This window comes from Pogoniulus pusillus, chromosome 27, assembly GCF_015220805.1.
Source record: "Pogoniulus pusillus isolate bPogPus1 chromosome 27, bPogPus1.pri, whole genome shotgun sequence".
Lineage (NCBI taxonomy): Eukaryota > Metazoa > Chordata > Aves > Piciformes > Lybiidae > Pogoniulus > Pogoniulus pusillus.
In genome coordinates, this window is record NC_087290.1 from 15,009,671 (window position 1) to 15,032,631 (window position 22,961).

General features: G+C 42.7%; 1 protein-coding gene across 3 annotated transcripts in view; it reads right to left on the reverse strand.

Annotated features, from left to right (window-relative positions):
* Nucleotides 1–6,222: 6,222 nt before the first annotated feature.
* The window catches only part of PARVB (parvin beta), a 52,318-nt gene continuing 35,579 nt past the window's right edge, over nt 6,223–22,961 (reverse strand). For all 3 annotated transcript variants that reach the window (XM_064166003.1, XM_064166005.1, XM_064166004.1), the window contains exons 8-13: nt 20,921–20,940; nt 18,774–18,835; nt 16,205–16,273; nt 13,586–13,687; nt 10,561–10,633; nt 6,223–6,373 (exon numbers count right to left, since the gene is read on the reverse strand). In XM_064166003.1, coding sequence (XP_064022073.1) covers nt 6,297–6,373; nt 10,561–10,633; nt 13,586–13,687; nt 16,205–16,273; nt 18,774–18,835; nt 20,921–20,940 — 403 coding nt within the window. In that variant the 3' untranslated portion in view covers nt 6,223–6,296. The remainder of the gene's footprint in view (nt 6,374–10,560; nt 10,634–13,585; nt 13,688–16,204; nt 16,274–18,773; nt 18,836–20,920; nt 20,941–22,961) is intronic.

The following is a 22,961-nucleotide window of genomic DNA, read 5'->3' on the forward strand; positions in this document are numbered from 1 at the left end:
GAAAGCAAAAGCAACTCACCCCTCAAAGTGGGTGTCTCCAAGCCTTTTGGCTTCTCCCTACACTCTGCTTCCCTAGCCCAGCACAGGGAAGAGACCACAGGGTCATGCCTGTGCAAGCCAGGACATTTATCTTCCACAACAGTGGAAGATACATGGCTGACCCTGTCCTGGGATGCTGGCCCAGCAAAACCAGGACAGGGATAAAGGACAGTGGTTTGAAAAGAGATTTCCAGCTGTGATGATTTCTTAGTACCTGAAAATTTATCCCCAAATCTTTAATCAAAGGGCAAACTTAACTGTATTTTCTAAGCAGATACCAAGCACAACAATGCATCAAATTAGCAAAGACCCAAAGCATCTTCTTACCTCTGCAGAAGTGCATGCTACAGCCTAGCAAGAAAAAAAAAGGAAGGCACACTTGGGAACTTTGGAGAAATACAGTTTCATGTCAGCAGTCAGAAGGAATAGGAGGAATTGAACCTTGGAAAATCCATCTGTAATTACCAGGTCTCTCCCTACTTAAGTGTCAAACCAAAAGACTTCTGTCTTGAAAAGCCTCATTCATAGGGTTTCAAGGCTTTTCAAGATTGTCAGTGATAAAAAAGTCTGAAACATACATGATGGACAAGCATCTGTCTTCCTACCAAAATCGAGGCTATCACCACTGGGAGCAGTATCCACTCTTCTGCAGAACAGCACTAGCAAATTCTGTGTCAGAGCTGCATTTATTTCTGCGTCGTGTGCGTAACTTCCTGCCAGAGTCTCGGTGCATTCCCAAAACATCTCATACACACACATATACACACACCTGGCCCTTATATAAAAATAGCCACTGAAAAACAATTCAAGGAATCAACACCACTCCCACCAATAATATGTTTTGATAATGCATTTTCCTGCTTCTCCACATGGCCTTGCTTTATTGGAGAGCTGCTGGATGCTTACTCTGTATCAGCGCACAGGGGAGCACAGAGATCAAGAGGACAGGGCTGGGCTCTTTCAGTAGTGCTCAGTGGTCAAGAGCACAAGGAGCAACAGACTTGAGCACAGGAGATGTTGCTTAAACATAGGGAAAAACCTCTTCACTTTGAGGGTGCTGGAGCACTGGACCAGGCTGCCCAGAGAAACTGTGGAGTCTCCTTCTTTTGAAGAATTTCAAAGCTCATCTGGATGCATTCCTGCACAACCTGATTTAGGAGAACCTGCGTGGGCAGGGAAGCTGGACTAGATGATCTCTGGAGGTCCCTGCCAGCTCCCACCATTATGTGATTCTGTGTGATTTCAGTATCACTCCTGACTTACTAAGGCTTCTGACTTCCTAGGCCCTCTGCAGACATATAGGACCAGCTTTGGGCAGGCTTCCCTCCTGTTCATCAGGAAGAACTGGGCCTTAGGTCTTCAAACATTGTTAGAAGATGTAATCCAGTTTATTTTTGTGGAAGGAAAAAAAGTAAACAACTTGACCAGGTCCAGTAGCTGAGCAGTATATAAAAACCTAAGTGGCTGATGAAATCATTCATTTGTGTCTGCTTATACAATACCATTACCTGTACCAAGGACAAGAAACCTGAGATCATTGCTTTGCTCGTCATGTATCTGGGATCCTTGATGAAGAAGAAAGGAGAAGCTCACCTTTCAAGAGTTCTCATGGACCTATCCATTTAGCCAAAAACAAAAAAAGAGAGAGAAAGAAAAACAGAAACCCAAGTGATCACTATTCATTTATTTGAATAAATAGTACAACTGTCACAAACCATGCATCACACTCCTGATGTGAACTCTAGCAAACAGCATTGCATTTTAACTTGCTCACAGTACACAACTCTTGTCACAAAGGCTATGACAAGTCCAGAATTTTATCTGCAAGGCTGGTTTAAAGTAGTTAGAAATCCAGAGTAAACACTGTTAGAAAGAGTAGAAAAGGCTCTTTAAAAAATACATCAATAGTGAAAGCACTGGGGTGTGAGGAAGAGGGCTAAAAAAGTCCTGTGCAGTTCAAACTGATTTTTCAAAATCTGCCTCTGTTGGGTTTTCATCTTGGCAAACAGGATGCAGCTGAGGATTATCTGTGCTGCTTCTGTGCTAATAAAGCTCACTGGAACTCAGTGTGTCAAGCAGATGCATCTAAAAGGCAAGTTCTATGGACTGAAAAAGACATTCCTTAAGTACTGATAAATGTGGAAGCTGTAACACTGCAGAGTATTCAGCATTCCAATCTATCCCACTGACACCCAGGGAACAGATCTAAAACTCCAGTAACACAAAGAGTTCTTGAATAACATTTTTCACAGTGACTTATCTTTTTGAGAGGAGAAAAGTGTCACACATGCAACAAAAAGGCATAGTAAAAGCAGGAGTTTAGAGAAGCTTTACCTACACTGCTCTGCCTGGAGAGTGGATTGATTGGGATGAACTCCAGCTCAGTTAAATCCACCCTGCTGTGAATCTGGTTAACAATAAATGGAGCACCTACAGGAATGGGGACCTGACTAGACAGCAAGGAGCCAAGGAATGAAAAATGTCTTTTCCCTCTACAACATTTATCCACAGACTTTTGACCAAACCAAGACAAGGCATGACACCTGCCCCCAAGCTGTTCAAGGCACCAAGCTGTTCAAAGCTTCTGCAGAGTGGCCATGAACACACAATTAAACAAAACAGCAAAGGATTGAGAATTTGGTGATATGTTCACATCTACCCACAGGCAGGGAAGATGCTCAGCTCTACAATCCCATCTCAGAAATAGCCATTCTCCTGCCCAAAGTCAAACTACTCTTACTAAACTCACCTGGTAATTCTCTGTTTGCTTTGGGTATCAATGTTGTTTGTGATTCAAAATTGATTCTCTGGAGGTCTTTCCCAGCAGCTCAGAGGGCATTAACAACACTGGCACTTCCACATCACCTGAAGGGAGGTGGGTGGAATGACAGCCCTTTAACAGACTCTTTTTTCCCCACAAATAACAGTGCATTAAACTGCAAGTCTGAGAGACCTTTCAGCTCAGTCACCTTGTAACATCGTGATGGCACTCATGCACAGCACAAAGCTAGGCCAATTTCATTAACTTGCCAGGAAAGCTGACCCACTTCCCTTAGTGCCTTTGCAAGTCTCACATGTAATAACTGCCAGCATCACAGCAGAGTCTAGTGGCCCCATCTGAAATCTAAATCACACTGTTGTTCTAGGCTCTGCATAAACTGAGAGAGGCCAGCTCCTTCCTAAAGTACAGCCAAGCCATGATTCCCCACAGAACCTTACAGAGTAGATGAAATATTAATTTTTCATGGAACGAAAAAGGGAGCTTCCTTCCATCTTTGTTTTGGAGGTGTGAGGGGAGGTGACTCAAATAATTCAATCAGTAGAACTTGGAAGCAAAAACCCATAAAACTAAGAAGCAGAAGCCCATTTCAATCCCTTTGAGATTAAAAAGTGTTTTAAAGAGGAAAGTAGAAAGTTCTCAAATCCAAAATCTACGCAAATGGCTCATGTTCCATCACAACCTCCTTGCACACACTCCTGCATCTAGCACACTACCAGCCAGGAAGAGCTCTACTGATGAAACGTGTTCAGTACGACGAGGTAACTATAAAGTCCACCAGATAAATCTGGCAATTCTTTTTCAAATCAGATTCCTACTAAAATCTGTTACAGACTAAAGGACTAGGCCAGAGGCTGGCACAGTATATCTCAGGATGTCACAGGGCAAGTCAATGAAATCAGTTTGAAGTACAGTTGACCACTGAAGACCTTCACGCTTGGCTTGCACTACATCATGATGCTATGATTCTGTGTCTTGCATAGCTCAGTGCAATCCATGAGTACAGGAATCTCCTATTTATACAGGAATTGTCTTTTTAGGAAAGAAAATACATAAAGCTTTGTTTGCAAAAGCCTGAGCCCAAGAATTGTAGAGCTGCCAGTATCTCCACCAGGAATGACTCTCACCTTTTAACTCAGTTATGTGAAATGAAGAGTCAGTCTCTAAGCAGCCAAGCTCGCTATCCCCAGAGTTTGTTTCAGAAAGGAGTGTGAGCAAAATGTATTGCAGACTCCCATCAAATCACAGAACAGTAAGGGGTGGAAGGGACCTCCACAGATCATCTAGTTCTACATCCCTGTTAGAGCAGGATCACACAGGGCAGGCCACACAGGAACACGTCCAGGCAGGTTTTGAAGGTCTCCAGAGTAGGAGACTGCACAGCCTCTCTGGGCAGCCTGCTCCAGTGCTCTGTCACCTTCACAGTGAAGATTTTCCCTCATGTTGAGGTGGAACTTCCTGTGTTCCAGTTTGTATCCATTGTCCCTTGTCCTGTCACTGGACATCCCTGAGAAGTGACTGGGCCCACCTTCTTGACACCTGCCCTCCAGATATTTGCACACACTGATGAGATCCCCTCTCAGTCTTCTCCAAGCTAAGCAGTCCCAAGCCACTCAGCCTTTCTCATACAAGAGGGATGTTCTATTCCCTCAGTCATCCTCACAGCCCTCTGTTGTACTCTCTCCAGCACTTCTCTGTCTCTCTGGAACTGAGGAGCCCAGAACTGGAAAAGTACTCCAGATGAGGCCTCACTAGGGCAGAGCAGAGGGGCAGGAGGACCTCCCTGGACCTGCTGGACACTTCTTAATGGCCTAGGATACTGCTGGCCCTCTTGGGTCAGGTTTAGGACTCTGCAGTTGCCCTTGTTGAATTTCACTGAGTCCTTTCCACCCAACTCTCCAGTCTGTCCAGATGTCACTGAATGGCAGCACAGCCCTCCAGTGTGTCACAGCCAGTCCTCCCAGTTTCATTTCATCAGCAAACTTCATCCCCTTATCCAGGTTGCTTATGAAGATATTGAACAAGACTGGACCCAGTACTGACCTGTGAGGAACACCACTAGCTACAGGCCTCCGGCTGGACTCCGTGCCACTAACCACAACCCTTTGAGCTCTACTGTTCAGACAGTTCTCAGTCCACCTCACTGTCCATTTATCTAAGCCATGCTTCCTGAGCTTACCTATGAGGATGTTACAGACAACTGTGTCAAAAGTCTTGCTGAGGTCAAGGCAGACAACATCCACTCCTCTTCCTTGATCTAACCAACTTGTCACATCATCACAGAAGGCTGTCAGATTAGTCAAGCATGATTTACCCTTGGTGAATCCATGCTGACTCTTCCTGGTAACCTTTTCTTCCATGTACTTAGAGATGACCTCCAGAATGAGCTGCTCTATCACCTTTCCAGAGATAGAAGTGAAGCTGACTAGTCTGCAGCTTCCTGGATCCTCCTTCTTGCCCCTTTTGAAAACTGGAGTGACACTGGATTTCCTCCAGTCATCAAGCACATCTCTCATTCTCCATGATCTTTAAAAAACAATGGGACAAAAATAACACAGCAACATCATCACTTGTGGTTGCATCCCATCAGGGCCCAGGGATTACTGGGTGTTCAGTTTGCCCAAATGATCTCTAACACAGTCCTCACTGAACAAGGGAGAGTATTCCATTCTCCAGACTTTTCTCTCTTACCTCCAGGGACTGGGATGCCAGCCTGTGTCTATTTGACTGTTTCCTGACTGACCTGATTGAAGCTTTATGGTTAACAGGTGACAGTGGTTCTAGCAAATACATTTCTCCTAGAGAGGAATTGAAAAAAAAAGTGGACATGAAAAAGATTAGCTGCTTATTCCATTGCAAGAGTTATTCTGTGTAAACACTGAATGGAAAAAAATACTGAGTAGCATGAGGTTAACACAAAAACTGAAGCTTATGCCATTAGCTTCAGATGGTGTCTCTAATTCCCCTTAACCCCACTCACCCAACAGAACACATAAAAACCTTATTTTAACAAAACAGGCTCAGCTTCCAAATACATTTCAATGCTGACTTTCTATTGCTAACAATTAAGATGGAAAAATGATCAAATACCAGTTGCAACCAAGGAGTATACAACAGAAAGTGGACTGTAGAATCAAAGACTCTCCAGCCGTGAGGAAGGTCTCATGTTTTCCCTGCTTATTAAAGTGGTTAGTGGTATATTTCCTTTATCAAAAGAACATTTGCTGATCATAACAAACAACAGAGCCAACAATATCTTTGGGTAAAAGTGTGAAATACCTACACATTTTCAAGTGATGTAGAGAATACATATGTATTACTTTTAGTGGGAATGTCAGGCAAACAGCTACAGAGAGACCACAGCTGTAGAAAGAATGCATAAGTATAGCGTAAGGCACAACGGGAACATGCAGAGGGTGTTTATTGTCATTTCTGCCTAAAGAGGTTGGAAGAATGAAGACCTCAGCAGCTTCCAGGATCATTCAATGTTCTTGTACTTGGTGAATAGGTTGTATAGAACCCTGAGGGTAGACTTCAGATCCAAGTTGACAACATCTATGGAAGAAAAGAAGAAATTCTTAATTCACTTTTTATTCTCCTTCGTTTGTCTTCAAAGGAACAAAAGTCTCCACAAGCCTGAGTCAGTGAGACCAGCAACAAAAATGGACAGAGTTCTAATCTCGCCAAGCCTCTTAAATGTCCCATACGATGTACTCACAGAATCACAGAAACATTCTGGCTGGGAAAGACTCTCAGGATCGTCAAGCCCAACCCCTATCCCTCCTCTACAAAGTTCACCCTTAAACCATATCATAGAATCACAGAATCAGCCAGGTTGGAAGAGACCTCCAAGATCATCCAGTCCAACCTAGCACCCAGCCCGAGCCAGTCAACTAGACCATGGCACTAAGTGCCTCATCCAGCCTTTTCTTGAACACCTCCAGGGATGGCAACTCCACCACCTCCCTGGGCAGCCCATCCTCTAGCAGCACATCCAAATGACTTTAAAAAACATACTCCAGAAAAGTTTCATGACACTACAGCCACAGCTAGCTTCACTGAAAAAAGAAAGGTAATTCCTCTCCACATCTAAATCTTGGTACAGAAAGTCTACTTTTGTCTGAGACCTGGCATAAAGACTTTGGGAAATATTCCCACTGACTTCACTGGCCAGAGAAGTAGCAAACAGCCACATGCATCATATGAGATGCTGAATCTCACACATTAACAAGGCTGCAATGTCACAGTCTACAAATAAAGCCTGAATATTCTTAGCAGAGTCAAAGGTTTCTATTGTCTAATATCCCTTCTCATCCTCCTAGGCCAGAGAACAGCTCTGGAACAGTTCTCAACAATGGAAAAAAAAAAAAGGCAAAATACTTTTCTGCCAGTACCTCCCAACCTATTACTATAATAAAATGCCAGGAAATACCACAGAAGTGTATCCCAGAGACTATGGGGGGAAGCACAGCGCAGAGAAGGCTGAGGAAATAAAAGAGCTGGATATAATGTTGTAAGAAAGAAGGAAGAGGAAGCAAAAAAACCCACAGTAAATAATATATATGGAACTAGAAGCAAGGAAGAAAGGCAATGAAATCATTCCAAGAACTAGGAATACAAAGTACAACAAATGTGAGATCCATCTGGTGTAAACACCCGCTGCCTGTTTTGAAGAATCATTGCCAGGACCTTTCCACCCTTCCCTCCCACTCCATACTGGATAACATGCTAACCCCCACACTTCAGCTGCAATTTTCAGTAACCTCTCAAATTTTTCTTTCTACCTTTTGTCCTGTACAATTTTACATATTTATCATTTTGTATTTTTTGTTTGCAAAAGAATCTTCTCTTGCCCCAAAGAAAGCAAAGATCGCAGCTTAAACACCTCCAGGGGTGGCGATTCCACTACTGCCCTGGTCACACCACTCCAGTGTTTGATGGCCCTCTCTATGAAGAACTGTCTCCCAGCATCCAGCCTGAACCTTCCCTGGTACAGCTTGCAACCATTTCCTCTACTCCTGTCACTTGACACCGAGAAGAAAAGGCTGCTCTCTTCTTGCTCCAACCTCCCTCCAGGTAGTTTTAGAGAATGGTAAGGTCACCTCAGCCTCCTCTTCTCCAGACTAAGCAACCCTTGACAACTCATTCAGACTGATGGTTAATTACCTTCACTGCTGCAAATGTTATACTGTTCTAGTCTGACATTTTCCTAACTTTCAGCCATTGTTATGCCTTTGTGCACGGCACTGAAGAGTGTGGTAGTGTGAAATGAATCACACTAACTAAACAAGACCTCTTTCTTGCAAGCACTGCAGAAAGAATGGGTTATGGAAATAAAAATTGTCGTGTTCTGCTCTACACATTTTACATGAAAATGCCACAACTCATTCAAGTTCATGCTAAGGGACAGGAATTCACCCAACAGGTTTTACAGCCTATTTAGGAATTACTAGGTAAGTATGGCATTAATAGTATCTATTATGTGGCATTAATAGTATATATTATGTACAAAATCTTTTGCAGAGCATCAGAATCTATAATAAAATGAATTCTTGTTCTAAGAAACATGCATTACATGATGGCACTGTCAAGATCCTACAGATGAAACTACAGTGATAAAGCCCAAGACCACAGAATCACAGAATGGGACCTCTAGAAATCATCTAGTCCAATCTTCTTGCCACAGAAGATTTGCCTACAGCATGATGCACAGGGCAGCATCCAGGCAGGTTTTGAGTGGCTCCAGGGATGGAGACTTCACTACCTCTCTGGGCAGCCTGTTCCAGTGCTCTACCACTCTCAAAGTAAAAAAATTCTTCCTCATGTTCAGATGGAATTTCCTATGTTCAAGTTTGTGCCCGTTCCATCTTGTCCTGTCACTGAGCATCACTGAAAAAAAGCTGGCCCCATTCTCCTGGCATACAGCCCTCATATATTCATAAGCATTGATAAGATACTCTCTCCATACTCTCTTCTCCAGATGTTACTGTCCTCTCAACAGGAGCAGCTTTTCAAGAGCATCAGTTGGTTTTACATGCAATTTCAGCCACACAGACACCACATGAGCACATTCATTCCAACAGCTGGGAAGGGTAACAAGGCTCTTGAAGAGCTTGGAGCACATGGCCTATGAAGAGCATCTGAGAGAGCTGGAGTTGTTCAGTCTGGAGAAGGGGAGGCTGAGGGGAGACCTCATCACTCTCTACAACTACCTGAATGGAGGTTGAAGCGAGGAGGGAGCAGCCTCTTCTCCTTGGTGGCAAGCAATGGGACCAGAGGAAATGGTTACAAGCTGTACAAGGGGAGGTTCAGGCTGGATGCTAAGAAGTATTTCTTTAAACAGAGGGTTCTCAAACACTGGAATGGTCTGCCCAGGGCAGTGGTAGAGTCACCATCCCTGGAGGTGTTTAAGCAATATGTGGACCTGGCGCTTAGTGACATGGTTTAGTGCTGGGTCAAGGATTGGATTGGGTCACCTTGGAGGTCTCTTCCAGCTGGATGTTTTCTGTGATTCTGTGAATGCACACACAAGACTGCATGTCCTGTGGCAGCAAAAACTGAAAAGGAACACTCTATAAGCTAATTTGGCTCTCTACCTTCTATTTTCAATCAATAATACACTTAAACATATTCTGCTGCCTACTGAATCTACACACATCCAGAGCAGATAAAAAGATCCACTACACTGATAATAATGCCAGGATTAATTTATGAGAAGGAATTCTACTCTCTTAGATTAACCAATGAAAAGAAAACAAAACAGAAAAAAAGATGAGCTTTTAACTAGAGAAATCTTCTTCTGTGTTTTAATCTCAGAAAAGGCTTGTATAGCTTATCTGGTCTGTTACTGCAATCTCTTCTACTCAAAAAACTGCCACTTCAGAATGTGCATTTGTATTTCTCCAGCTTCCTTGTCCTCCTCTTATATCCACTGACCCAGTTCAAACACTCAGAACACTCCTTTACATCCCCAAGTTAGTGTCTTGTTTCACTGAATTTCTCAGAAGGATTCATCTCCAAATTTAAAAGAACAGCACTGCCACATAGGCATTTAATATTGTCTTCTTCCTTTTCCCCCCACCAGAACCAGCTTCACTACTAGTTACTCTATTTACTATCACCACTTTGTCTCCTTTTAAGTAAGACTAAACATTGAGATGCTTGAGTGTGTCCAGAGAAGGGCGAAGAGGCTGGTGAGAGGCCTTGAGCGCAGCCCTACGAGGAGAAGCTGAGGGAGCTGGGATTGGTTAGCCTGGAGGAGGCTCAGGGGTGACCTTATTGCTGTCTACAACTACCTGAGGGGAGGTTGTGGCCAGGAGGAGGTTGCTCTCTTCTCTCAGGTGGCCAGCACCAGAACGAGAGGACACAGCCTCAAGCTGCGCCAGGGGAAATTTAGGCTGGAGGTGAGGAGAAAGTTCTTCACTGAGAGAGTCATTGGACACTGGAATGGGCTGCCCGGGGAGGTGGTGGAGTCGCCGTCCCTGGGGCTGTTCAAGGCAAGATTGGACGTGGCACTTGGTGCCATGGTCTAGCCTTGAGCTCTGTGGTAAAGGGTTGGACTTGATGATCTATGAGGTCTCTTCCAACCTTGTTGATACTGTGATTTCTTTGGGGCTCCTCCTTTTTCTTTATTCTGCAGAATTCTCTAACAGATGTAGTTTGTAACATCAGGAATAAAAAGCACTCATTTAGTAGTCATAAAGTTTGAATTCTTCTTCTTATTCCTAGCAGCATGTTCATACCTTCAGGGCGAGCTTTTGGTTTCTTCAGTCCTCCATCTTGCATCAGTTCAAAAGCAAAGGAAACATTATGGACCTGAAGGAGTCAAAGTGTTATGAAAGCATTAAAAACCTTCAGTCAGATTTTATAAATGCTTTATTGTCTCTGCACTTGACACATTCAAATCAATATTAAACATTTAGATGTTTAAGGACAGCAGAAAGTACATATCAGAGACTGAGACACTAAAGGGCAAATATTCACTTTTTGATTCAAAGGAAGTAATTTAAGTTTCTCTAATGAAGCAAATGCTTCAGAAATGCTTGATGGTGCTGGTTCCTAGACTTCCTAGTGCAGTGAATTTGCTGGATGGTGCTGGTTCCTAGACTTCCTAGTGCAGTGAATTTGCTTGATGGTGCTAGTTCCTAGACATCCTAGTGCAGTGAATTTGCTTGATGGTGCTGGTTCCTAGACTTCCTAGTGCAGTGACTTTGTTTGACGGTGCTAGTTCCTAGACTTCCTAGTGCAGTGAATTTGTGAAACAAGCTAAGCACAACTGCACAGAAGAAGCTTCCTGAACAAGCCACCAAGGATCACACAAGAACATACAGATAGCCAGAGGAAAGAAAATGAACAAAAAGGAAAAATGCAAGAAAGTGGATGTCTGTTAATCTCCCCTTTGAGAAGCAAACCCGGTGTAAAGAGATCTGCTCAGCATCTTTCTCATCCACACTTACTAAAATTTAAGCAAGGTAATTTGCATTGTAAAATCTGCAGTTTTGTTACTGCTATGTATCTCCAGAACTGTCATTTGCAAAGGGAAGAGATTTAATTAAAGCTACTCAACTAGAAAATCAGATTCACACATACAAAGCTCCCCTATTGGCACTTCTTGCACAGGACTTCATTAATCTCTATTTACCCGACAGAGATGCTCCTCATTCACTGTGACAAAACCAATCACTTTAAAGACAAAAATATTTTTTTCCTTTCCCAAACCCCAAACTGCCCAGACTCTACCTCTTTTTCTTTGATCTACAAATCCCCTTTCCTCGAGGCAGAGTCTCCACGCAAAAGCTACCACATTATTTCAGGAATAGGGGATAATAGTAACAAATTTATACCATTAACAACAAAATCATAAGTGAACAGATATTGGCTGCAGCTCAGCATTCTGCATTTCTACAAGAGTGACAATTCAAGCTAGTACCATAAAAAAGCATGAGAAAGTTATAAAGGAGAGCTTGTATAAGGCATAATTGATAATCATTTCCCCACTATTCTGCCAACTTCCTGTGCAGTACATAACAGTCAGAAGGAACTAATTCCTGTCCTATTCATAAACTCAGTGCCTAAAGAAGCTTAATTTCCTGCCTTATCAGAGACCCCCAACTCTTAACCTGTCCTCATAGCAGAGCTGCTGCAGCCCTCTGAGCATCTTTGTGGCCCTCCTCTGGACTCATTCCAACAGTTCTATGTCCTTCTTGTGTTGGGGGCTCCAGAACTGTGAGCAAACACACCCTGTAGAACCAGCAGGCTCAGCACATCAGCCTGGGTCAGTAACGGTGCTTGTCTGGTGTAGCTCAATCTTCTTGTAATGCTGCTACAATCCACCCAGTCAAAGCTGGGTTATTCTAACGAGGATGAAGTGCCATTCCTCAGACAGTATTTATGTTGCTGAGAGGTGCTTGACAGCAGCAATCTGCATAGAAGTTGTGATGAAAACCCCACCAGTTTAAGTAGTCCTAACTTTACAAAGCATTTTATCTTTTCACTTTTGCCAGGGTTTCCACCTAGACAAGGACATTACTTCAGCAGAACCAGGCTCAGAATGTTCTGATACCAGGCACCAAATACAACCAGGTGTGTATGCATGTCCAGGAACAACTGCAGAAAGAGGTAAACTTCTGCTCATGACAAGGAAATGTGTTCCTCTCATTATTAACACTAGGAAAGACACAGGACAACGGAACAAGCATGGGACTTAGACACTTCATTTCCTTCTATCTCTAATGCACTGATTTTAAGTAACACAGTAAGATGGCAAAGACTCCACTCTTACTCCTCCTCAGATCTCATTTTGTCTGAGACGCTGCTAGGCAGCACATTATTCACTCCTTACCAAACAGAAGCAAACAGCCGAAGAACATAAGCTAGCACATTCCTTGAAAAGCTGAAGTCAGCAACACTGGCAAGGATTCTGCCAGCAACTGGACACAGAACTAGATGTCTGTGCTCACAAACTAACTTCAGCCAGGCAATTTTTTGCATGCTCTTGCCCATCAGGATCAGGGCATCCCTTTGGCTTTGTATCAGCTATAGTCTCCACCTCCAGATGCTACAGTCTCTAACTCCAGATCAACCAAAGTCTGTGACCCAGGTACCACTGCTTATATTCATGTATTTAACAAGTAATTATATTCATTTGCTTTGGTTGTAGGAACATTAAATAAACCTCAGGTAAAGAAGTAATGGGTACTAGACAACTGATACTAATGAGATGAGGGATGAGTTTTTAGGACTGACATTCTGTGACTTTGGGAAGAAGTTCTATTTCCATGTCACTCCCAGTGTACAGGATGCAGCTAAAGTGGAGCTTCTCACCTCTTCTCTTTCTTGCATATTTACAAAGCACACACCAGGCAAAGCCAGGCATCAGCTCTGCTGTCTAGTACTATAAAGCATCCATGTGCATGAAAACACTTCAGGCAGTGCCACAATGTAATAAATCACTTGGATTATGCAAAGTACTACACAGCACAAAACACTTATTACTGATTTGTTAACCCCAGATATTGGTGAACTTAAAGTCTCATTTGAAGCTGGTAATTGAGTATCTTTCTTCCTTAACTATGGCAAATTACCCATTATTTTCACAAGCAAATTTTAGTCACATTCACTATCAGGTGCCACAGCCAGTGCATATTTGCTAAAGTTCCTGAAAAGAAAAACATGCCAAGTTCTAATTTACTGGGCACAAAGAGAAAGGACACAATGACTGGAAAATGTGCAACAGCAAAGCAAAAAGAATACAGAGATTCTACCTACCTTCTGATCAAAACTTTCAGGTGTTAAGTAGAAGTTGTGAAGTGGAACAAAATAGTCTTCAAGGAGACCCATGAGCAAAACCAAGTAAACACCATCTGCAAACTAAACAGAAATACTGATGACATGCCTGTCTGAAAGCATCTGTTTTCAAGTAAGCATTCGTAAACAAGCAGAACAAAGAATGTTTGGCCCAAATGATGTATTTTGATTTCTACCACTGGTGTTGGCTGGTACAGAAGGGTAAGATGGCTCAGGAGTCAAAGACTGCTGCTTTTGGGTATATCAAAGAACTGACAGCAGTATTTAGGGCTTGCTTCATCTGTTCCTTGGATTCAGCCCTACCATTGAGTTCATCAGTAAACCAGTCCTTTTGCAAGAGCCTGTTGATGTAACTGCTTTCTTATCAGTTCTCTAAGAAAAGAAGAAAAACAGGATACAAAGCTTTCTCTCTGCACCTGGCAGCATTGTTTCACTTACTCTCATTTCCTGCACAGAACAAGGAACTCCATCAGTTATTGCTATAGCACTAACCCATGCAAGATCATAAGCCAAAGACTAAATTGCTTACAGTCAGTAAATAGCTTTAAGCAGAAGACATTAGAACCAATTCACCTGGGAGTTATTTGCAACTTATACTCTGTAGCTGGGCAGAGTATTTGGTCTGAACAGGTAATGGCTGCAAAAAAGATCTATTTGCAGCCAGTTATCTACTTACTATGCTCCTGAATACTTTGGGGTGAGGTTAGAATATGTCTCTAGGTTCTTGCTTTTCCTCATGTTTGCTTTTTATTTGCTTGAAGAATCTTATCAATTTTGCCAGGGTATGGAGGCTGAAGCACTTCGGTTATGAGGACAGGCTGCAAGAACTGGGGCTCTTCAGCCTGCAGAAGAGAAGGCTTCCAGGAAACCTTATAGTAGTCTTCCACTATTTGAAAGGGGTCTCCAGGAGGGCTGAGGAGGGACTATTTACAAGGTCTTGTAATGACAGGATGAGGAGTAATGGGTTTAAACTGGTAGAGGGAGATTTAAACTAGATGTTAGGAAGAAGTTCTTTACAGTGAGGGTGGTGAGACACTGGCACAGGTTGCCCAGGGAGGTTGTGGCTGCTCCTTCCCTGGAGGTGTTCAAGGTCAGGTTGGTTGAGGCCTTGAGCGACCTGTTCTAGTGCGAAGTGTCCCTGCCTAAGGCAGAGGGTTGGAACTGGATGATCTTTGAGGCCCCTTCCAACTTAAACCATTCTGTGATTTATCAAAACTTAAAACTTTTCCAATATGAAAAAAACAAACAAACAAGCCAATAAGCAAAAAAACCCCAGTAAATCAACCCAAAAACTTCCTGGCAAATATGTTTGCACATTACATGCCCCCAGTTCTACAAGGCCAGTATCTGGTCATTTCAACAAACATCCCTTTTCAATTGTGAGTGATGGACATTCAAACCTCTGCCTTAATCAGGACTTGAAATTATGTCACCCCTGTCATAGGTGGGAAGATTAATTTCACAAATCAATTATTGTTTTTCCAAGTCAAAATAGATTGGTTGCAGTTTCAGTAGCTACAAAATATCCTAAATACTTTCAGCAACACTATTCAGTATTCCTTGCAGATAGGACACCTGGCTAAGGGTGGGTAATGTCATGTATTTCTAACAGACTTCTCACTTGTGATCTTCATATGGCATATGTGACATCCTCTAACCTTTTCAAAAGCAAATTGTTGGGTACTTGCAAGGCATTAAGCAACAATTCCTTACAACAGATCAGATTTAGCCACTCATTTATTTCAGCAAATCTATAAAATAGCAGTGAATGACTGGTATTAAACTAATACCAGCCTGGGTGCAAACCAATTACCCATATTCCTGATTTAATTCTCAAGATGTTGTGCTTGTTTTCTATCAGGGTCAATAAGATGAGCATCTCCCCATGGTTCAGCAAACTCTGGAAAGACTGTCTGCTTCTGCTTAGCCAAGCCCATCCCTTAAAAAGGTTTAATTTCATCTTTAATGTGAGAACTACACCAGTGACACAGAAATTCACACTTACTTAAGGTTTCTAAGCATGCTCTACGCAGCTGCATGCTAGAGACAGAGAACTCCTTAGAGCAATGGTGACTGACATTCACCTCCACTAGCTTTAAACAAACCAGGATGCTACTGGCAGTCAAGCCACTGCAGCATAGGAGTTCCAAGTTGTTAATCCACACTGCTGAGAAGGAAGCATAGTGCACATGTTCATGAGATAGAAAGGTAAAGAGGAGAATAAGAAAGGCCTTTACTGCAACAGCAAAATCGTTTCCAATCCCACTCTGACGTGATCAAAGCTCACACTGATATCTCTACAATGAACTGGATGCTGCAGTCCACACTCTTCCTCTCTCCACAGGCAGCCAGCTTTGAAAAGCTTACACCAGTTCATCATGAATCACCACAGCTAGAAAAAACACAACCCCCCACCCACCTAACTGCACTGGCTGCTTTGCAGCACTCCACTTTGAGGCCTGATCCCATCAATTAATGTGCCCAAAGACAAACAGCTCTATAACAAGGTTTTAAGAAGCAAGAGCCTAGATTTGTAATTCACATTCAAATACTACATACAAAAAGACAAAAGTCTCCTACCTGGGTTTCTAACTCTGTTACTTCCAAATTGAGTTTATTCAAGTGTTTGTTCACAAAGGTGATCAGAGACTACAAAAGAAAACAGCAGAATCAGCAACGTTAGACGTGACAGTCGGTGCCTGTGCAAAAGGTTAACATCAAATGTTGAGATGTTTTAATGGCCCTGCATGTGTGCTATTTGCTCTTGTGAAAACAAGCACATAAACCTGAACACAACTTAGCTGCAGTCATTTCGTTGCACCATATGGCAGAAGTCACCAGATGGTGCTATTACACGCAGCTTACTAGCGCATAAAGTCTGCTTCAGTGCCGTGGGAAAAAGCTGTGGTGGATGCCCTTGGTTCTTTTGTAGGTTTCTTTGTAAGGACGAAGCAAGCAGTAAGTGCATTGACTGTCCACACTAATCTCTTCAGGTTCCTAGAGAAGATGCACTGCCTGGCAGCACCGCATCCACCTCACTGAGACCCAGCACTGTGCTGCACACACCTCTGCTCCTGGGTGATGTGTGCAATTAGCAAATTACAGCCAGGATATAACCCAATCTGGCAGTTCTATCTCCCCACAAAACAGACATATAAGCTCCTGCTGCTATGAGCTAGATACATATTAACATGTCAAAGCATGCAGATCTGTCAACCTGCTTACAACAGCTTCAAAAGGGACACTGAGTTAACACTTCAATTGCATGGACAGAGTTAGCTTAATTCTCTATCAATTTTAAAAGCACTTTTCCATGAGATGCTTCAGACTGGCAAGAAAGAGTCTTCCAAAGACTTCAAAGCACTAGTTTAAATGCATACATCCTCTGTTTCACACAAAGAGAAGGGGCAAATGACAGCATTCATCTTCACATACCACTGTTTGAATGAAGAGCTTAACAGCCACAGTGGAATTAGCTGATGGAACAGTGTGGAGTCTCTTCATGTATTCTCTAAAATTAAATAGCTGGCAGAGACCAAGAGCTACTTTACCCCTCCATTCTGCCTAGCACAAAGAGCAGTGCCAAGAATGTGCTTGTAGGTGTGCTTTGCAACAATGCATAGCCTTGGAAGAGAGACCAGAGGATCATATGAATTAGAGTTAAGTAGAAGAGTTCTGTGACAAAAGCAACTCTTCTCTAAGAGCTTTATATAAACATGGTGGCCAAGAGGGTATCACGGTTTGGATCAGAAATCATACAAATAGCAGGAGTTAGAAAGTGATTTTGTCCCTCTACTCAGCCCTGGTGAGCCCACAACTTGAGTACTGTGCGCAGTTTATGCCCCTCCCTCAGTACAAGAAAGACACTGAGGTGCTGGAGCAGGTGCAGAGAAGGGCAGCAAAGCTGGTGAAGTGTTTTGAGAACAAGTCTTGTGAGGAGCAGCTGAGGGAACTGGGGTTGTTTAGTATAGAGAAAAGGAGGCTGAGAGGAGACCTTGCTCTCCACAATTCCCTTAAAGGAAGTTAGAGCCGAGTGGGTGTTGGTCTCTTCTCCATAATACCAAGTGATAGAACAAGAGGAAGTGGCCTCATGTTGCACCAAGAGAGGTTTAGGCTGAATGCTAGGAAAAATATCTTTACTGAAAGAGTGGTCAGGCATTGGATGAGGATATCCAGGGAGGCTGTAGAGTCGCTGCCTCTAGAGGTTTTAAAAAAAATATGTAGACATGGCTTAGTGAGCATGGTGGTGGTGAGTGGATGCTTGGATTTGAAGATTTTAAAGGTCTTCTCTAAAATAAATGAGTCTATGATATTTAGCAAACCTGCTTATTGGTGAGTCACATTGCAGGAGACTCTGGAAAATATCTTCCAGTTGTGGGAAATCATCTTTAGTACATGAATGAGCTGGAAACCAAACAGCAAGTGTCTCTTGGGCAGAATGAGGCTGAAGACACACAATTTTTTAGCTTGGAGAGGAGAAGACTAAAGGATGACCTCATTCATGTTTATAAATATGTGAGGGGTGAGTGCCAGGAGGATGCAGCCAGCCTCTCCTCGGTGATGCCCAGTCACAGGACAAGGGGCAATGGGTGGAAGTTGAGGCATAGGAAATTCCATGTGAACCTGAGGAAGAATTTTTTCACTGTGAAGGTGACAGAGCACTGCAACAGGCTGCCCAGGAAAGTTGTGGATTCTCCCTCTCTGGAGATTCAAGAACCATCTGGATGTGTTCCAGCGTGATCTGCTCTAAGTGATCCTGCTCTGGCAGTGGGGCTGGACCAGATGATCTTTCAAGATCCCCTCCAGCCCCTGGTATTCTATGGTTCTATGACTGGCTGCCAGAGCCTAGCAAAGGGGTCACTAATACCAGCTGCTCAAACACTTGCAGAGTAGTTTTTTATAGCCTGCATCATTTTGATTGTCTCTAGCAGTGCTACCTAGAAAAGCCTTGGCCAATAAACCAGAGTAATGAGACAAGCCTGACTGAAGATAATGAATCCAGGTACCACCCAGCTTTGAAACAAGTGATATGTGGGGGATAAGCACTGTTTATCTATTTCAGAATCCTGTTCTATTAGCTTCCAGATCTTTTTGAGTACCTCTCTAAAGTATAAGGAAAAAAAGTAACACAGAAAATAAAACTTTTTACCTTTTTGACTATGCTGAGTTTGTCCGGAGCATGATCAAAAAGCGTGTCAAAGGCATCACGCTCTGGTTTTAGGGGGGAAAACAAAAATCAAATCAAATCAAATCAAATCAATCAATATGCCTCCAACAGCCAAGTATGGGCAGCAGATTGTGCTTCCAAAGCTTCAAGTGGTTTGTTTTTTATCAGAAAGCTGAACAACAGAGACTCAGGTTAAAAGTTAGCATCTTAATTTGCTGTCCGTAACTTGCCCTGGGAAACTGAGAGGTATCATTCATGGATTTCCTTTTCATGCCACACATAACAGGTACACAAAATATGCAGGAGAAATTAAAATGGCAACGAAACACAAATTTTGAGTATGCCCCAATCCCAATTTGAACAACAAGCTGGTTTTAGTACACTGCAGCAACAGTGATAGCTATGGCTGGACCTGTCTGCTGTACACATTTGGTTATTTCAACATTACTGACAGTAGCCCTGACTTCAGTAAAGCTTAAAACTGGACAAGTAGAACCCAGTTCAGCAGTATATGAACAGCAAATCTTACACAGTATGAAGACTTCAGTTATGTTTAGACCTTCTAAACATTGCATAACGATATCTAATCCAATCTAAAACATACTAAATTGACTACATTGCTGCAATATTCCACATTGTGGCAGATTGGGGCTGAGTGAAACCTTCCAAACACTGAGTTTTTTGGATTAAGACTGTCACCATCAGGTAAAACAAGAAAATACTAGAAGTCTAACCAATTGCAGCTGCATTAAAAGAAATAAAAAGGCAGTAAAAATGTGGAATCTGAGTTTTTCCAGGTTCAAATTCTTGTTCTTTACAGAATGTACTTTTGTAGTTAAAAATGCAAACATAACCTAAATTTCTTTGGTATCTGATGTTCTTTAGCCCCATCTTCTCCAAGTATCATGTAATACTAACATAGATACTCTGCAAAATGTTTGTGTTCACATATTCTAACTAGGGATAAGAGAAACTGAATGACTTGTTCTTCATCACACACAATCCTTTACAGGACCCTACATCTCTTTGGTGAGAAGCTGTGCTGGTTTGAGGCTAACTGGAATATTCTAATGAGAGAAATGAGATCATTGATTGCAAAAGAATAATAATGATAAAGTCTGTATCATCCATTAGTTTGCTAAAAGAATAACAAGCCAAAGGGTAAACACCTTTGCTTCAAAATGCTTGCTCCTCTCCTCTGCTCTAGTATCTTCCACTAACAGATAACAAAGTAGGTTTTGCTGATTGTTTTCTGTCTGAGAGAGACAGAGAGTGGGGGAGAGAGAGAGGCATTGTGCCCCTTCTGGGCTTCTTTCCTTTGTCCAGGAGGGAGTTTGGATTTCTGTATTATTTCAAATCTGTACATAATTGTACATACATGTAAATACATTGCATATATATGCTTGTAAATTTAGCTTTGCTGCAAGTGGAGCTTTATCTTACTCCCAAGCCATCTCAGCTGGTCTGGTAAATTTTAGTTGAGGGGCAAGCAGGAAAAGTTCCTTATTCTACTACAGAAGTGACTTTGTGACACTAACAAAATTAAATGCTGAAAGAGAAGTCCCTCTACTATGACAAATCAGAATAATTGCTTTTGTTTAGAAGACCACATCTATAACTGGTAAGGTCTAAAATCCAGTCAATGTATAAGAGATAAGATACTCCATGCAAAGGAATTAGGGTTGACTGGTCACGGCAAGCGGGCAGACAGGCAGAGCTTTCTTAGGTCTTGCATCATAGCCATTTACTTCAGTAATTTTCATGTGTTCATTTACACATAAATTAAAGGATCACATTATGAAGAAGGTGGAATTCTTATTGCCAAGGGTTATGAAGATTTTTTTACTTAAAAGCTACTAAAAACAGTGCCCTGTGCTGTGTTTTTGCTATTCATTATATTGAAATTAAATCAGATGAACAGAGACCAGTCTAAAAAAGGAAAAGCTACATGCTGGATTATCTGGTTCCACTCATGCTCCACAACTCTATGGAGTAACAGAACCTGCCCCTGTAATGCATTCCACCCTCACAGAATTGCTCAAACTATTGTTTTCATCTGCTGATTGCAAACAGACAAGATTTCTTTGCCTGAGATAAAACAAAATTTCAGAGACAACTTTTCAACTTACCAAATCTTCCCATCATCATCCTGCAAGACAGAGAACTCAAAATTACTGAATTAGTTCCTGAATAATGGCTTTGGAAAAACAAGACTGTGGCTTTAGCCAGCCTTCTCCCACAAGATGTCAAGGGCTAACCACTCCCACCAAGTCAGGAGTCTGAGCATGTCACAGATGAGACCCAACGTGCTGCAGAATGTCCCCAGCAGACCACCAGTGATGGCAGGGAGATATACTGGAAATGAATGGTTATGTTTTACACATAATTCTGATTTCTTATGAATAATTATTTTCACAATGAGAGGTGCATGAACAAATGTACTTCTGTGTACAGCTTCCATGCACACAGTCACAGAATCACAGAACGGTCTGAGTTGGAAGGGACCCCCAAAGCTCATCTAGTCCAACCCCCTCTGCAGTGAGCAAGGGCATCCTCAACTAGATCAGGCTGCCCAAAGCCCTGTTGAGCCTCACCTTGACAATCTCCAGGGATGGGGTCCAAAGCACCTTCCTGGGCAACCCGTTCCAGTGTTCCACTACCCTCATGGTAAAGAACTTCTTCCTAACATTCAATCTAAATCTACTCTTCTCTAGTTTGAAGCTACTGACCCTCATCCTATCACCACAGGCCTTTCTAAAGAGTCTCTCTCCAGCCTTCTTGTAGGCCCCCTTCTGGTACCGGAAGGTTGCTAGTAGGTCTCCCCAGAGCTCCTTCAGGCTGAACAACACCATCTCACTCAGCCTGTCTTTGTAGCAGAGGTGCCCCAATCCCTCCTCTGGATCTGCTCCATCAGCTCCGTGTCCTTCCTATACTGAGGGCTCCAGACCTAGACACAGTACTCTAGCTGAGGTCTCATCAGAGCAGAGCAAAGTGGCAGAATCACCTCGCTGGATCTGCTGGCGATGCATCTTTTGATGCAGCCCAGGATGGAACTGGTCTTCTGGCCTGCAAGCTCACACTATCTGCTCATATCCAGCTTCTCATCCATCGGCTCTCCTAAGTCCTTTTCCACAGGGCTACTGCTATCTCCTCATCTTCCAGCATGTAAAGATAGGGAGGATTGTTCTGACTCAAATGCAGGACCCTGAAGCTGCTCTTGTTGAACCTCATGAGGTTTCTCTGGGCCCATCATGCCATCTTGTCTGCATCCCTCTGGATGACATCCCTGGCATATCAGCAGCACCACTCAGCTTGGTGTCATCTGCAGACTTGCTGGTGGTGCCCTCAATCCCACTGACTACAGCATTGATAAAAATATTAAACTGTATGGCCCTCAGATGCTACACCACAAAGCTCAGAAGGAGCAAGGACATCTATCTATCTCTATCTCATCTGTTTTCTCTCAAGAAAGAAAACACACATCATATCTGGACATGATGGATATAAAACTGGCACAGCTGGTGACAGCACCAGACGTACACAGACATCCATCAGCTGAGAATCAGGCTCTGATTTGCACAGGGGAATATGAAGATATTTAGTGAATGGTGAATTCTGCTGATCACAGCATTTTCTGCAGCTACACAAACATTAAACAGTAAATCTCTTAATACTGTGTACTATTAAATAACTTAATAACATACTTGTATAAACACACAGGAAAATCTGCAAATATGGTTCTTGCTAACAAATGTCTGAACCCCACTCCACAGATTACATTTTACAAACCACATCTGAAGGGGAGGACAAACTAACAATGTGTTTCAAGAGCATAGGAGTGAGGGGAGGAATTTTGGCCCACAAACCTCAGGCAGAGCTCTCATCCTACAAAACGCACTATGAGATCTTTAATGTCCATGCAGAGATGTTGTGATCTCATTTGTGAGCATTTCCATCTGAAAGCTCACCCCCCCACTGAGCTAGCTACATGGTACCTCATTTATCTTCAAAGTTGTGAAAAGCTGAGCCAACTTTATAGGGAGCCAATACACTGACAAGCTGAAGGAGGGCTCATGTAAGCCCCTCTTAGAAGAGTTGCAAAGGAAAATCTCAGCTTTTATTTGCAGCCAAAGTGTATGTCTAGCCTTCTCATTATAAAAAGGATTGTAA